At 46.3% G+C, this 13,362-nt stretch overlaps 1 protein-coding gene across 3 annotated transcripts in view; it reads left to right on the plus strand.

Annotated features, from left to right (window-relative positions):
• LOC101167488 (ATP-binding cassette sub-family G member 2-like) overlaps positions 1–12,455 on the plus strand; it is a 21,247-nt gene extending 8,792 nt beyond the window's left edge. For 2 of the 3 annotated variants that reach the window (XM_023966085.1, XM_023966084.1), the window contains exons 5-20: positions 2,257–2,316; positions 3,643–3,757; positions 4,009–4,161; positions 4,628–4,785; positions 4,941–5,043; positions 5,120–5,168; positions 5,248–5,346; positions 7,389–7,517; positions 7,731–7,876; positions 7,960–8,042; positions 8,573–8,662; positions 10,721–10,845; positions 10,935–11,089; positions 11,738–11,827; positions 11,908–11,984; positions 12,063–12,455. In XM_023966085.1, the coding sequence (XP_023821853.1) occupies positions 2,257–2,316; positions 3,643–3,757; positions 4,009–4,161; positions 4,628–4,785; positions 4,941–5,043; positions 5,120–5,168; positions 5,248–5,346; positions 7,389–7,517; positions 7,731–7,876; positions 7,960–8,042; positions 8,573–8,662; positions 10,721–10,845; positions 10,935–11,089; positions 11,738–11,827; positions 11,908–11,984; positions 12,063–12,210 (1,780 nt within the window). In that variant the 3' untranslated portion in view covers positions 12,211–12,455. The remainder of the gene's footprint in view (positions 1–2,256; positions 2,317–3,642; positions 3,758–4,008; positions 4,162–4,627; positions 4,786–4,940; positions 5,044–5,119; positions 5,169–5,247; positions 5,347–7,388; positions 7,518–7,730; positions 7,877–7,959; positions 8,043–8,572; positions 8,663–10,720; positions 10,846–10,934; positions 11,090–11,737; positions 11,828–11,907; positions 11,985–12,062) is intronic. The other variant, XM_023966086.1, reaches the window with a different exon arrangement.
• The last annotated feature ends 907 nt before the right edge of the window (positions 12,456–13,362 follow it).

A 13,362-nucleotide genomic window follows, 5' to 3' on the forward strand; every position in this document is an offset into this window, starting at 1 on the left:
TCCTCCTTGGGGGGTTTCACAGTGAAACCTTGTTCTCTGCAGGAAACGTCCCGGCTGAACGGCCTGCTTCGTCTTTCTAGCTGGAGCTCAGATCGGGGTTAAAAAGGTCCGTCAGCCGCTGCTCCACAGCAGTTTCACTTCCTCAGAATTCAGCCAGAAACCGCTCTTTCACACAGATGCAGAAGCAGAGCCGCTGAGTCACTGTTTGCCAAATCCTTCTGCTTACTGAACGATTACTCTGCACTTTTTTCCTTGAGAGCGACATCCTCACATGTGTGAAAGATTATGAATGAGGGTCTATCATTCCAGAAACAGAAGGTCTCTCTTTTGTCCCAACAGTCCGGGGAAGATGACTTTGCTTCTGGAGGTTTGAGTGGATAATTCATGGAAACTGTTGTTGGTTTTTTAGGCTTCAGCCATTCTTATGGGGGGGGTTGTCTAGGTCCGTGGAGGGTCATAGAGAGGAGCGGTGGCATCTAAAGGTGAAGCAGGTGTGTCTAGCAGTTCTGTTGAGGCTCGTACGACCACCTCAAGGGTCGTCATTAAAATGGAACGTACCTTTATCGTGCATGTGGTCAGTGTATCATGACGTATTCATGAGCCTCTGACCGGACTGAGTGACCCCTCCCCTCTGGCGTTTCAAACAGGAAGTACCCATAGACTTCTGTAGAGAAATGAACAGCTGTTCTCAGTCATTCTGATACGTTTATTAACATCGTTTTGATGATCCTCAATTTTTTATCATATTTTTTCTGTAGTTTAGTTATAAACTGACCAATCAGATGCCTCAATAAAAGTAGGAGGAGCTTGTTGGCCCGACGCCCAACATTCAGAACACTTGGTGGAACTTGTGTATGTATCTTTCAAGTGGTAGGGGTGGGGCTTTCCAACAAGCTCACTCCTGATTAGCCAGAGTTGTTGCCACAGAAACACTGACTCAACACTGACTCTGGCTCCAACATGGCGGCGTCCGTATCAGGAAAACAGTTGGCGGCTGAATTGACCTGATTTGGTTGGAGCCGAAAGTGAACCATTTTTTTATGGCTGACGTCACACTCGAATGAAATCAAGAGAATCCGCCCATGACCTTGATATTTGGTGCAGACCACCTGCCTGACCTGAACAGGTGTGTCCATTTCTTACCCACAACCAACCAGGACAGACGTAGGGTTGTTGACATTTTCAGTTTTTGGAAATATTGGATTAATCCGCTCTGAACTCCAACCTAAAGTCTTCATTTCTACCAAAACATCTAGATATTTCTGGCCACCATCTTTTAAATTTAAGCTAACAATGTTGGTTTAAATTCCACAATAACTGATATTAGTGTAAATCCAATAGTAAATCCAGGAAAAATTCAGATTAATTTACGTCTTTTATCCTGCAGCTAATCATGAACTTTCTCAGCCTAATGAGACGTTGAAGTTCCCTCAAAGTTCAGACCCTCTGAGCAGAGGAGGACCTTCAACCACTAAAGGTGGAAAGTTCACTTCACTCACCTGGAGTTTGGCTTTCAGCTCTGAGTGTCGGGAACATCTCGGTTAGAATGAGTTTAGCAGCTGTGAGAGGCTACAGGGTTTATCTTTTTATAGTCTCACATGCTCTTTGGCTTCACGTGCACCTCGCCATGGTGACATAAGGACATGTGTAATGAGCAGCGTTACAAAACCTTCAGCCGCTGAAAACCAGCAGCAGAAACACAAACGGGAAAAACAGCAGGAGGCCATTGTTTGTGTGTCCTTCCTCTGTGTGCTGATGAAGAGGTGTGATGTTGGGTCACAGCGTGACCTGTGTTTGGTAACGTTCTGAAACGTTATGAAAGCGGTCAAAGGGCGCCGCGCTGGCGTGCCAGCAGGGCTGCGCTGTGTGTTTTACAGTGCGGGCGTGTTGTCAGGGTGTAAATGTGTGTTTATGTCCTCGCCTCACCGCCTATTGTTATCAGACTTGCTTTTACCGTTTTATGTAACAACTTTATGCAAAAAATGAATTTGAGATTAAGGGAAAAAACTAAAGTTTTGGGGGGGAAAGTTAAGATAAAAAGTGAAATTCCTAATTCGAATTTATCATTTTATTGATTAAATGCTTTTATTTTGAAAGAAAAAATTCATTTCTTTTGAAATGGTCTCTAAAAATGACATCCAGTCCTTTATAGAACTAGGATTGTCCCTACAGAAGCATCAGTGACCCTGTTAGCAAACATTAAACACGTTCTATGTGTACGTTGAGTTTTTTAATATATTTTCCTCCATTTCTCAGTGGGATGATGAAGCCGGGTCTGAACGCCATCATGGGAGCAACAGGAAGCGGAAAATCCTCGTGAGTTAGCCTCACTTCCCCCTTTTTTAAGCATAATTTTGCCTTTAGGATGAAATGTTGTCCCTGTTTCTATTCTTATTGTTGCATCGTAACACAAAGGTTGGTAATGACAAAGAGATGAAATCTCCTAACGGAGTGTTTGTCGATGGCTCTAGTAGAATGGATCGCTTTAATTACTCCGGTGGGGAGTCGACCACGTCCGCTTACGGCTCAACCCTTTAACACTGGTGCTTTGTTGACGCTATTTGAATTACCATAGCTCCTCAAGCATTTACGCAATTAACGTAATTCCAAAGGATTCTGACGCTAAAGCTGTTTTATCGCACCAATATGCCTCCGTTCACGACTGCAAAGGGTTGCAAATCATCAAAAAGCTGTTTTTCTGTGAATCCATTGGAGGTACGTTGATTGTGTAACCAGTCAGAGTTCTGGTATGTGAAAGGCTAAGCCTTATTTCCTGTCATCCACGACATATAAGGCATAAGAGGTTAAAGGCCGTGTCACACAGTCAGTATGTACATTTTCTCATATCACACGGATAACTGGTCATACGTGAAAAAGTGAGAAAAGTTGTGGTCTTGACATGAAAGTTTCACTCATGTACCAGGAATGAACCACGTTAAAACCACGGAAGTACCAACAAACCACGCAAAGAACACAAATCCACGTAGAACATGAACCGTGTGCGATTATTGTGCTGTTTATATGCAATTCCTTAGTGACATGTGCGTCGCATACGCCATAATTTATACTGATGTATAAAAGTTATCCATCAGTGGTTCATGCGTGAGAAATCCGAAGGACATGCGTGGAACAGACGTGGAAAGACACAACGTTGCATCTGGCAGCAATCGCGCATAATTGCATAAGATTTACATAATAATCGCATAAACTGTGTAATTCTCAACAGAACAAAAAGTACGGCTCAAAACCGAATTCACATATCGACAGACATCTGCACACATCGAGGAATGACGAACGCAAGAAACACTTACGGATTATGGAAGTCATGAATGAATGATTGTAACACTGAAGGAACCAACATTTTCAGTCTGTAAATTAAAATCAACGGATTGTTAGAAAATCCTGAAGGTTCATGCAATAATGGTTGGCTACAATTAAGCAAAAGATCATCTGCAAACTAAGAACACAACTGTTTAATTAAAAAAAAAAAAACGGGGGGTCCTAATACGAAGCCCTGAGGCACTAATCCAACCGCAGCTGGTCCATAAAGTGATGTAAGGATGTAAAGGGTGAAATCGGTTTGCCCTACAGTCCTGTGGTTCCCCTCCAGCCTGGCCTCATGACAGATCTGCTCTCCTTTAGGTTTCTGGACATTTTGGCGGCTAGAAAAGACCCCTCAGGTCTGTCAGGAGAAGTCCTGATCGACGGGGCTCCTCAGCCCCCCAACTTCAAGTGTCTGTCTGGATATGTGGTGCAGGTGAGTACAGCGAGCAGGAAGCCTGAGGGGAAGCGGGCAGCCCGCTGCGTTTCTGATGAGGGGCGTTTCCTGGACGGGAAAAGAGCCTGAAACAACAAGACTTCTGCCTCTGAAGCAAAGTCTGTTTTAGTCCCGGTTTCATAACACGGCGGTCACGAGTCCCGGCAGCCGTCTCTAAACCAATTTAGATAATGACATTAAGCAAAAAAGATCCGCCAGAATCCAGATTCCATTTGACATCTTGTTGGCAGGACGACGTGGTGATGGGGACGCTGACGGTCCGGGAAAACCTGCGCTTCTCGGCGGCGCTGCGTCTGCCGTCCTCCGTCAAAGACAAGGAGAAGGACAAGATGGTGGACAGAGTGATCCAGGAGTTGGGCCTGGGCCGAGTGGCCGACTCCAAGGTGGGTTGGGGGGGGGGGGGGGGGGGAGAGAACCTAAAGACCTCAAATGTTTTCTTTCATTCATGATGTCGCTTGAAAATAAAGACCACATATTTTGAGAACAGCAACTTTTTTACTTTGATAAATGTTCTGTTAGAAGCCCGCCACAGTTTATTGACAATGATGTGAAAAAGGGAAAAAATGAACAAAGAAGAACTAACAGAGAGTTTTCAGATGAGCAGCTTTAACCATTTTAATAGAAAAAAGTCCAGAAAAAAAGCAAGAAGGGATTCGCCTCATAGTCATAAGAACTTAGGATTAGCTACAAAGATGAGTTGTAGAAAAGTAGATTTTTGGATAAATTCCAATAAAATGTCAAAAGGAAAACTGAAGAATTCATACAGAAAGAATTGAATAATCCTAAATAACCTCCCACATAACTTGAAGAAACAGGAATAATGAGATGCTTGGGACACGTTTTGTGCAGGTGGGCACTCAGCTGATCCGCGGCATCTCCGGAGGCGAGAGGAAGAGGACCAACATCGGCATGGAGCTGATCATCGACCCGCCCGTGCTCTTCCTGGACGAGCCCACGACGGGCCTGGATGCCAGCACCGCCAACTCCGTGCTGCTGCTGCTCAAGAGGTGAGCTCCCTGCAACGCGTCCAACCGACCCTCCTTTGGTTCGGGTTCAAAAGCCGATTCTCACGGATCCATGTCGTCCTCTGGGGCTGAATCTGAATCCACTTCTGAAAATCTCATGAAAAACGGCTTTTTGAAAATGTTGTCTGTGCGTGAAGGATGGGCAACAACGGACGCAACATCATCCTGTCCATCCATCAGCCGCGCTACTCCATCTACCGGCTCTTCGACAGCCTGACTCTGCTGGTCAACGGCAAACAGGTGGGCGCAGAAGCTCCGCGTGACGCTGCCGGGCAGGAAGGTCGTCCCGCCTCACTCTGTTGTTTTTATCGTCCAGGTGTATCACGGCCCAGCTCGCAGCGCCCTGGACTACTTCTCAGACATGGGTAAGAACTGCAACCGGACCTTCAATCCATTACATCAATAGGGAGGGCTAAAGCTCCGTTTGGAAACTCTGTTTCCCAGGATTCACCTGTGAGGCCCACAACAATCCTGCTGACTTTTTCCTGGATGTCATCAACGGAGACTCCACCGCCGTTGCCCTTAACAACGCCGACTCAGAAGGTGTGTGGACCACAAACCAGTTTGAAAATGAAAGCCGAGAGCAGCGTTGTCTGTCCTGCAGGCACCGCCTACATGCCCCTCCCTCTGCCCCCGCCAGCCTGGTCACATGACAAATTCATATTTAAAAAAATAAACTTTTTTTTAGCTTTCCTGCTGGTTTTATCTCCATAGCAACCATAATGTTTTTGGTCGTCTGGGTGTGACGAACAGGTCTATGTCATTTTTAAAAAGAATCTACAAAAGTAAACTTTTGGATTTCCTTGGCAACAGAGGTTTTTTTTGTTAACCACGCCCACATTCCCATAGTAGTCATATAGTTTTGTTCAGCTTGAGGCAGGAAATCCTGTATTACATTTTCACAATATTCTGGTAAAAAATGTGCGAGCAGCAGAGGATGGCGAGCTTCTGGAGCTCGCCAGGCTACCGCCGTCTCTATATCCAACGTTCCCAATGATGCTGGCAGAGTTATGAGGTGATCGACTGACATCCTCAGGAGCAGTTTAAAGGTGTTGCCCTCTTCCTCAGGTCAAAACTTGGGTTGTGGATGCAGACTTAAGCTGGCGACCTGTGTGTGAAGTTTCATGAAGATCACTTAAACAAGCCCCCCCCCCATGTTGTGGTTGTTCAGCACATCCCCTCAGGGGTCGTCACAGCCAATCAGCTGCCACTGATTCACACGGGTGGTTTGGCAGAGATTTTTACGCCGGATGCCCTTCCCTGTATTTTGTCTGGGCTGGGGACCGGCACAAGGAGACCCAGACTAAGGCCCCCTTGTGGCTACAAAGCACTAAGCAACCACAATGGATGAATTTCAACACCACCACTACCCCCCACCCCCTGGGAGTTAAACCCTGGTTTCCCAAAAAATGTGGAAATCGACAAAGTCTCCACTTTGCCACAAAACGGCTGCCCAGCTGTGGGTCCTGTGACCATCCCATAATAGTTTCAAAACTTTTTTGAATCTTCTAATCCGTTTGTTCCCTTTGGAGGTCATGGGGTTGCTGGAGCCTATCCCGGCCCCTTCTGGGCGTTGGCAGGGGACATCCTGGACAGGTCGCCAGTCTGTCGCAACTCCCCCCCCCCCCTTTACGGGTGTTTTGGTTTCATTAGTGGATCAGGGGCCTGCTTACTATGTCCAGTACCCGGGGGGGGGGGGGGGGGGGGGGCACATTTGGGTGAGTTGTTGGTTATGTGTCGACATTTGCAGAAACAATCTGGTCCTCGAAGTCCAGACAAAAAAAAGTCTTGAAGAGAATTAATCTAACTTAAAACATTTGTTCTTGATGCTTCGGCTGTGAAATTCAGCCTCGCCGTGTCTCAGTGGACTGTGGGGGGGTCCACCCAGCCGTCCGGCAGGACCCCCCCACCGTGGAGCTTCGGGTCCACCTCCTGGTTTGGTCTCCACCGCTGCCTGCCGGGTTTCAGTTTTCAGGAACAGCCTCGGTTCACCCAGAAGCCGTTCAAGTCCTGGCATGAGGCTCTGCCGCTGCAGCGTGGGGGGGCTGCCGGCTCATACCTTCGGTCACACGTTCCAACTTGTGGATGTGGTTTGAGGAGAGGTGTGGGAGGGGTTGATAAACCTTTTTGAGCTGATTCATTAAAAAAACGCCGAACAGCGAACATCTGAGCTCTGCTTCGATCAGGTTCCTGTTTTCCTTCTCAACAGTTTTTAGCGCCGCAACTCAAACTCTCTCAGACATTTTAGGAAGATCCTTTAACTCAAAACTGGAACATTTGGAAAAATACTTCAGCTGGCTCACGAAGGACTACAACCCAGACCACGCCCACTTCCTTTGATCTTCCTGGTGGATGTTTGGGGAGAACGTTGTGTGTTATTTCCATGCAGGTTTGTTTTTAATAACATAGTCAAGAGTCTTTGGCCACACCCTAAAAAAACACCTCTTGGTTTCTATAATTGACCTCTACCGCGTCTTTCTTTCTGCCCGCTCTGGGGGCATTTTGAGCTGTTTGGACCGCCTGCTGTTGGGTTTGAGGGGTTCCACCGTTTACAATGAAACTTCAAGACCTTTCCTTTTGTCCAGATCCTGATCCAGATCCAGATCTCCGCCGTGATCCAGATTCAGTGTCGATGTCCAGAAAAGGGATTGAGGACAAACTGGTGGAGGAGTACAGGAGCAGCCAGCACTACAGACAGACCAAAGCAGAACTGGGTCAGTTCAGAACCAGAACCTGGAGCCTCAGTCAGAGAGTCTCTGAGGCATTTTTGTTAGTTTGCTTTTTAAATAGTCCCTCCTCTTAATGATGAATTCATAGAGTTTGACTTCAGTTGACTAAGCAGCGTCCGTCTTTTCAGCCATCTTCTATTGTTTTCTATCTCTGACATCTGGAAAAACCTCAATCTTCTCCTTTTCTTTCCTCCTCAGACAGGATAGTCCAGGGTAAGCAGGGGATGACTGTCTCCCGCTCCAGAACCATCACCTACAACACCGGCTTCCTGACGCAGTTCAAATGGGTTCTGAAGAGGACGTTCCGCAACCTGGCACTCAACCCTCAGACCTCGGTCGCTCAGGTGAGAAGCAGCTTTGGGTTTGGAGGCGGCGTCTTCAGATCCAACAGAAACCAGAGCCAGACGTCTCACCTCTTCCTGTTCAGGTGGCAGTGACGCTCTTTCTCGCCCTGATCGTTGGAGCTCTCTTCTTCGACGTCAAAGAAGATCAGAGTGGAATCCAGAACCGGTACCTGCCTGCGTCGTCACAAGACGTATTTGCTTAACCTTTGATGTTGCTGTGAAGTAAATACAGTGCAGCCATTGGTCAGCTATGGCCGTTAAGGAAATGATTGACAGCTGATTGATTCAACAGTACTAGAGCCACATCCCAGACTCTACAAGCTTCAGGTTGTTTTACAAAACCACAACATTTGTACAGCAGTGTGTGCGACCTGTGTGGTGAAAAGACACACAAAGCACGGCGGAGGAGGGTTAATGATGGGGGTTGCTTAACAGCTGCAGCATCTTCAGGTATTTTAGAGTCAACTCTGAGGCAGTAAAAGCTGCAGGTTTTTATTTGATGGTCAGCTAAATGTGACATAATGAACAGAAGTTTGCATTAATTGATCCTAAAACCCTAAGAGGACACCGTAGTTTTCAGTCCATCTGACCTCAGAGCGCTGTGGTGAACTTTCTGTTTCCGTTTCCTCTTTTGGCACAGAGGCTGATGCTCAGTGTTGTGGATCATGTGACTCAGTGAGTGATTGTGTTTTTCAGGGCCGGAGCGTTGTTCTTCATCGTGACAAACCAGTGCTTCAGCTCGCTGTCGGCCGCTGAGCTCTTCATCACAGAGAGGAAGCTCTTCACGTGGGTTTCACACAAACACACAGTGGAGGTGTTACAGTCTCCCATGGCTTTATCGCAGTTCAACTTTTACAATCTCCCAGTTTCACTGCATTTTCTTTTCTTCCGTTTTGCATACTTGTGTTTTTTACAGTGCATTGTGTTCTGCATCCTGATTGGCTGTGCCGTGTCTCCTCCACAGAATGCGTTCAGTTTTCCAAATCGACATAAATCTTTGATCGCGATCAGATCTTTTCCTCCATTCTATAAATTTGGACTTATTTTTCTACGAGGGTTTGAAGTTTGAGAGTTTAAACAAGAGAGGAAGGTGTAGAAAGTCGGGAGTAATCTGTAGTTATTGTAAAAGTATAAGTACTTTGTGGGTTTCGTCTTTAGCGGTTACTTTGAAGTCTTGGGATAAATGAGGGATCGCTGTACTGACGGAAATCTGTTGGACCCGGAGACTGACGGTGAATAAATACCAGAGACGCCACAATACTCGGTTTAAAAGTTAAACGTATGTAACACCATCGACCCAATTGGACTGAGTGTTGCGTCTCTACTGCATACCAGCATGTTTACATTAAAAAGCTGCTCTGACACATTTCATATATTTAATATTCTATGACATCACAGCAGACTCAGTGTAAGCTTTTCTTCAATAGCTGAGTTTCCATTGACTATGAAGTTGCACAAATCGGATTGCGATTATAAATTTGCCTAATGGAAACATGACAATTTTGAAAAAGCTTTATCGAAAAAATGTTTTTTTTGCTTGTTGGAGATTTTTTGAGGCGTATTGAAATTGACATATTTGACAAAACTGCAATGGAAACGATTCTTTTGACTTAAATGAGTCATGTGACCAAAAACCGGATGGCGATTGTTGCATCCACAGATCCTCAGGAAAATCACCAACCAACATTTCCCATAATGCCTTCATCCGTAGCCCCTCCCACGTGTATGGAGCTCGCCGCTCCACGGCCTGAAGAAGACGCTGACGTCTCCTTTGATGGATGATGATGAGCGCTAGTGCTGTGGCAGAAATGCGAATGTATCTGCTGTCAATCAAAGTATTTCAATCGCCATGTTTCTGAACGACTCATCGCCTGAGTCGATTTGTGTTTATTCACATAATTAGGATTGAATGGAAACAGCATAATTACAAAAATTGTGTTTTATCGACATTTCTAGAATTTCGACAAAGCTTTGCACTTATGTGTGATGGAAACGCAGCTACTGTCACCTGCCTATTAGCTCATTTAAAAAAAGAAATGTTGTGTTTTTGTGTTGTGAAACACAAACGACACATCAAGCTGGAACCAAACAGGGACCCAAAATCACAGTTTGAACCAAATAATGAGGAAAGTGAATCGTTGCATTCCTGTAGAAATGCATTTCAATCAGGTCAAAGTTCATCATTAGGTTGGGGAAATATCAATCCCCCTTTGATCGTCTAAAACTCAAACCAACAGGCTGATATCAACCACTGCTTCACTGGATTCTAGGCATTATGGGGACGTTTTATTTTAAATTTACATCCCCACCATGTGAAGATTATCCCTTTTCTTTGAAAACAGTTTGGTGAAACTGCAGCAGGTAAGAAAAGGTCAATAATGTTTTGGCAGACACGTTTTCAGGCGTTGTGGGGACAACCAATGAAAGTCCTGCATCATGTCAAAACAGCGTTCCAGTTGTTTGTTCCACTTCAGGCATTTAGCTTCCATGAACAACAGGATGAGATAAAGTGGTGAAATAAAACAAATAAAAATGCTATTATATCCCAAAATGATTGACATTTCCTTACACAATGGAAACAACACAAAAACACACTCGCCGTGTGTAGTGTCTACATTGCTCAACAGTGCCCCCTGCTGGAGAGGTCTTAAACATAACAGATTTGTTGTTTTATGGTTTTAATTGTTTATTTTGATACTTACAACAATCCTCCTCATGAAAGTACTTTACTGTGATCCAGAGAACCATGATTGGTTCTGTGAACATCCTTTAAAGGGGATTGTCTGTGTGTTTTTCTGTTGTTCACACTTTTACCAATAAAGTTTTCTTGTTTTGTGTCTGCAGCCATGAATACATCAGCGGTTATTACAGAGTTTCCGTCTACTTCCTGTCCAAGATCCTATCGGACATCCTGGTGATGAGGACCATCCCCGCCATCGTCTTCAGCTGCGTCGCCTACTTCATGATCGGTGTGTGGAGCATGCTACCTTAGACGGAACGCCACGCCGCCGCCGTCTTAGCGAGCGTAAACTTTGTTCTCCTGACGCTCCGTCTGCAGGCCTGAAGCCCACAGCCGAGGCCTTCTTCACCTTCTTGTTCTCCGTCGCCATGGTCGCCTACACGGCCACGGCCATGGCCATGGCCATCTCCGCTGACCAGACCGTGGTGGCCATCGCCAACATCTTCATGACCATCGCCTGCGTCTTCATGATGGTGACAACGCAGCGACACACACACCAGCACGCAAGCAGAGGTTGAGGTCCAGAGATGTTCTAGCTTAGAGAATGAAGGATTCAAAGACCGAACCTGTGGATCAGCTGCAAAACCAGTTCAGGAAGAACGAGGAACCAGCTCAGACTGTTGATGGTTCAGCTCTTCCTTTGTGAGGAACAGCAGCAGATGAACGGACCAGAACCGTTCTTCTCTGGATTCCACAACACTAGAGACTTAAAGTGGAACCACAGGGTTCTATTGGTAGATGTTCCTTCAGGAATGTTGGAGTTTGGTTCAAAACCATTTAACCATCTGTTGATATAGTTTACTCTAGTTTACACTTAAGTTTAGTTTAGTTAAGTTTAGTTAAGTTTAGCTTGGTTTGGTTAGTTTTGTTTAGTTCAGTTCATTTTAGTTTGGTTTAGTTTATTTTGGCTTGGTTAGTTTGGGTTTGGTTTAGTTCGGTTCATTTTAGTTTGGTTTGGTTTGGTTTGGTATAGTTTGGTTTTGGAACAAACCAGCTGAGAACAGGAGGGGCTAACGGCGTCGGTTGTGTTTGTTGGTGCGGGTCTCCATGGTGTCAGTCGTTTGGATACTCAGCGGGACGTCTTGGTGTCTTCACGGTGTTCTGACCCGTTTTCTCTGCAGATCTTTGCGGGTCTGCTGGTGAACCTCCCCTCCATCGCCAGCTGGCTGGCCTGGTTGAAGTACCTCAGCATTCCCAGATATGGCTACAGCGTACGTAAACACAGCACTGCACTGCGGTCCGCGTGGACGGCGACCGGCTAACAACCGTCTGTCTGTCTGCGTGCCTTCAGGCTCTGCAGGGGAACGAGTTCACCGGACTCAACTTCTGTCAGGGCTTGAACAGCTCCATCACTCCTCCGGGACTCGCGTAAGAAACACAAAAACACACAATTGGAACACAAAGCTCCTGATCTGTGAGAAACCATGTGACCTTCTTTGTCTGCAGCTGCACGGGGGAGGAGTTTCTGGACCAGCAGGGGGTGCTGCACGACTCCTGGGGGCTCTGGCAGAACCACCTGGCTCTGGGCGTCATGACCCTCGTCTTCCTCGCCATTGCTTACCTTAAACTGCGCTTCATCCGGAAGTTCACTTAGCTCCTCCTCCTGGTCTGAGAAGCAACAGTTTTGCTTCCTGTCGTCTTGATCGATAAAGTTGGATTTGTTTACAGTTTGTTGTTGAGGTAAACAGAACCGACATTGATTGTTTTTTTCACTCCTTATGAACACTGTAACCTGAAACTGTATTCTGATTTTTGCACTTTAACCATAAAACCAAAGAAAAGCAGCATCATTTTGTATTTATAAATTTGTACAAAATAAAACTGAATTTACTTTGTGAACGTTTCTTTACTGCACTATTATTGTTGGGAAAAAATTCTTTAGGGAAGGATTGTTCTCCATCAATGAAATAACTTTCTTTTCTCACATCATTCATCAAAAATAAATGTGACGATGATGAAAAAAACTTAAGATGGGGGGACACACACTCCTGCATGTGAGGCACACACACGCACTTCTGCAGGTGAGGCACCCACACTCCTGCATGTAAGGCACACACGCCTGCATCTGAGGCATACACACTCCTTCATGTGAGGCACACACACACACTCATGCATGTGAGGCACACACACACACTCCTGCATGTGAGGCATACACACTCTTGCAAGTGAGGCACACACACTCCTGCATGTAAGGCAGACACACACTCCTGCAGGTGAGGCACCCACACTCATGCATGTGAGGCACACACACACACTCCTGCATGTGAGGCACACACACGCCTGCATGTAAGGCACACACACACACTCCTGCAGGTGAGGCACCCACACTCATGCATGTGAGGCACACACACTCCTGCATGTAAGGCACACACACACTCCTGCATGTGAGGCACCCACACACACTCCTGCAGGTGAGGCACCCACACTCCTGCATGTAAGGCACACACACACTCCTGCATGTGAGGCACACACTCCTGCATGTAAGGCACACACACACTCCTGCAGGTGAGGCACCCACACTCATGCATGTGAGGCACACACACACACTCCTGCATGTGAGGCACACACACGCCTGCATGTAAGGCACACACACACACTCCTGCAGGTGAGGCACCCACACTCCTGCATGTAAGGCACACACACACTCCTGCATGTGAGGCACACACTCCTGCATGTGAGATACACACTCCTGCATGTGAGGCACACACACTCCTGCATGTGAGGCACACACACTCCTGCATGTGAG

This window comes from Oryzias latipes, chromosome 18 (genome assembly GCF_002234675.1).
Source record: "Oryzias latipes chromosome 18, ASM223467v1".
NCBI lineage: Eukaryota > Metazoa > Chordata > Actinopteri > Beloniformes > Adrianichthyidae > Oryzias > Oryzias latipes.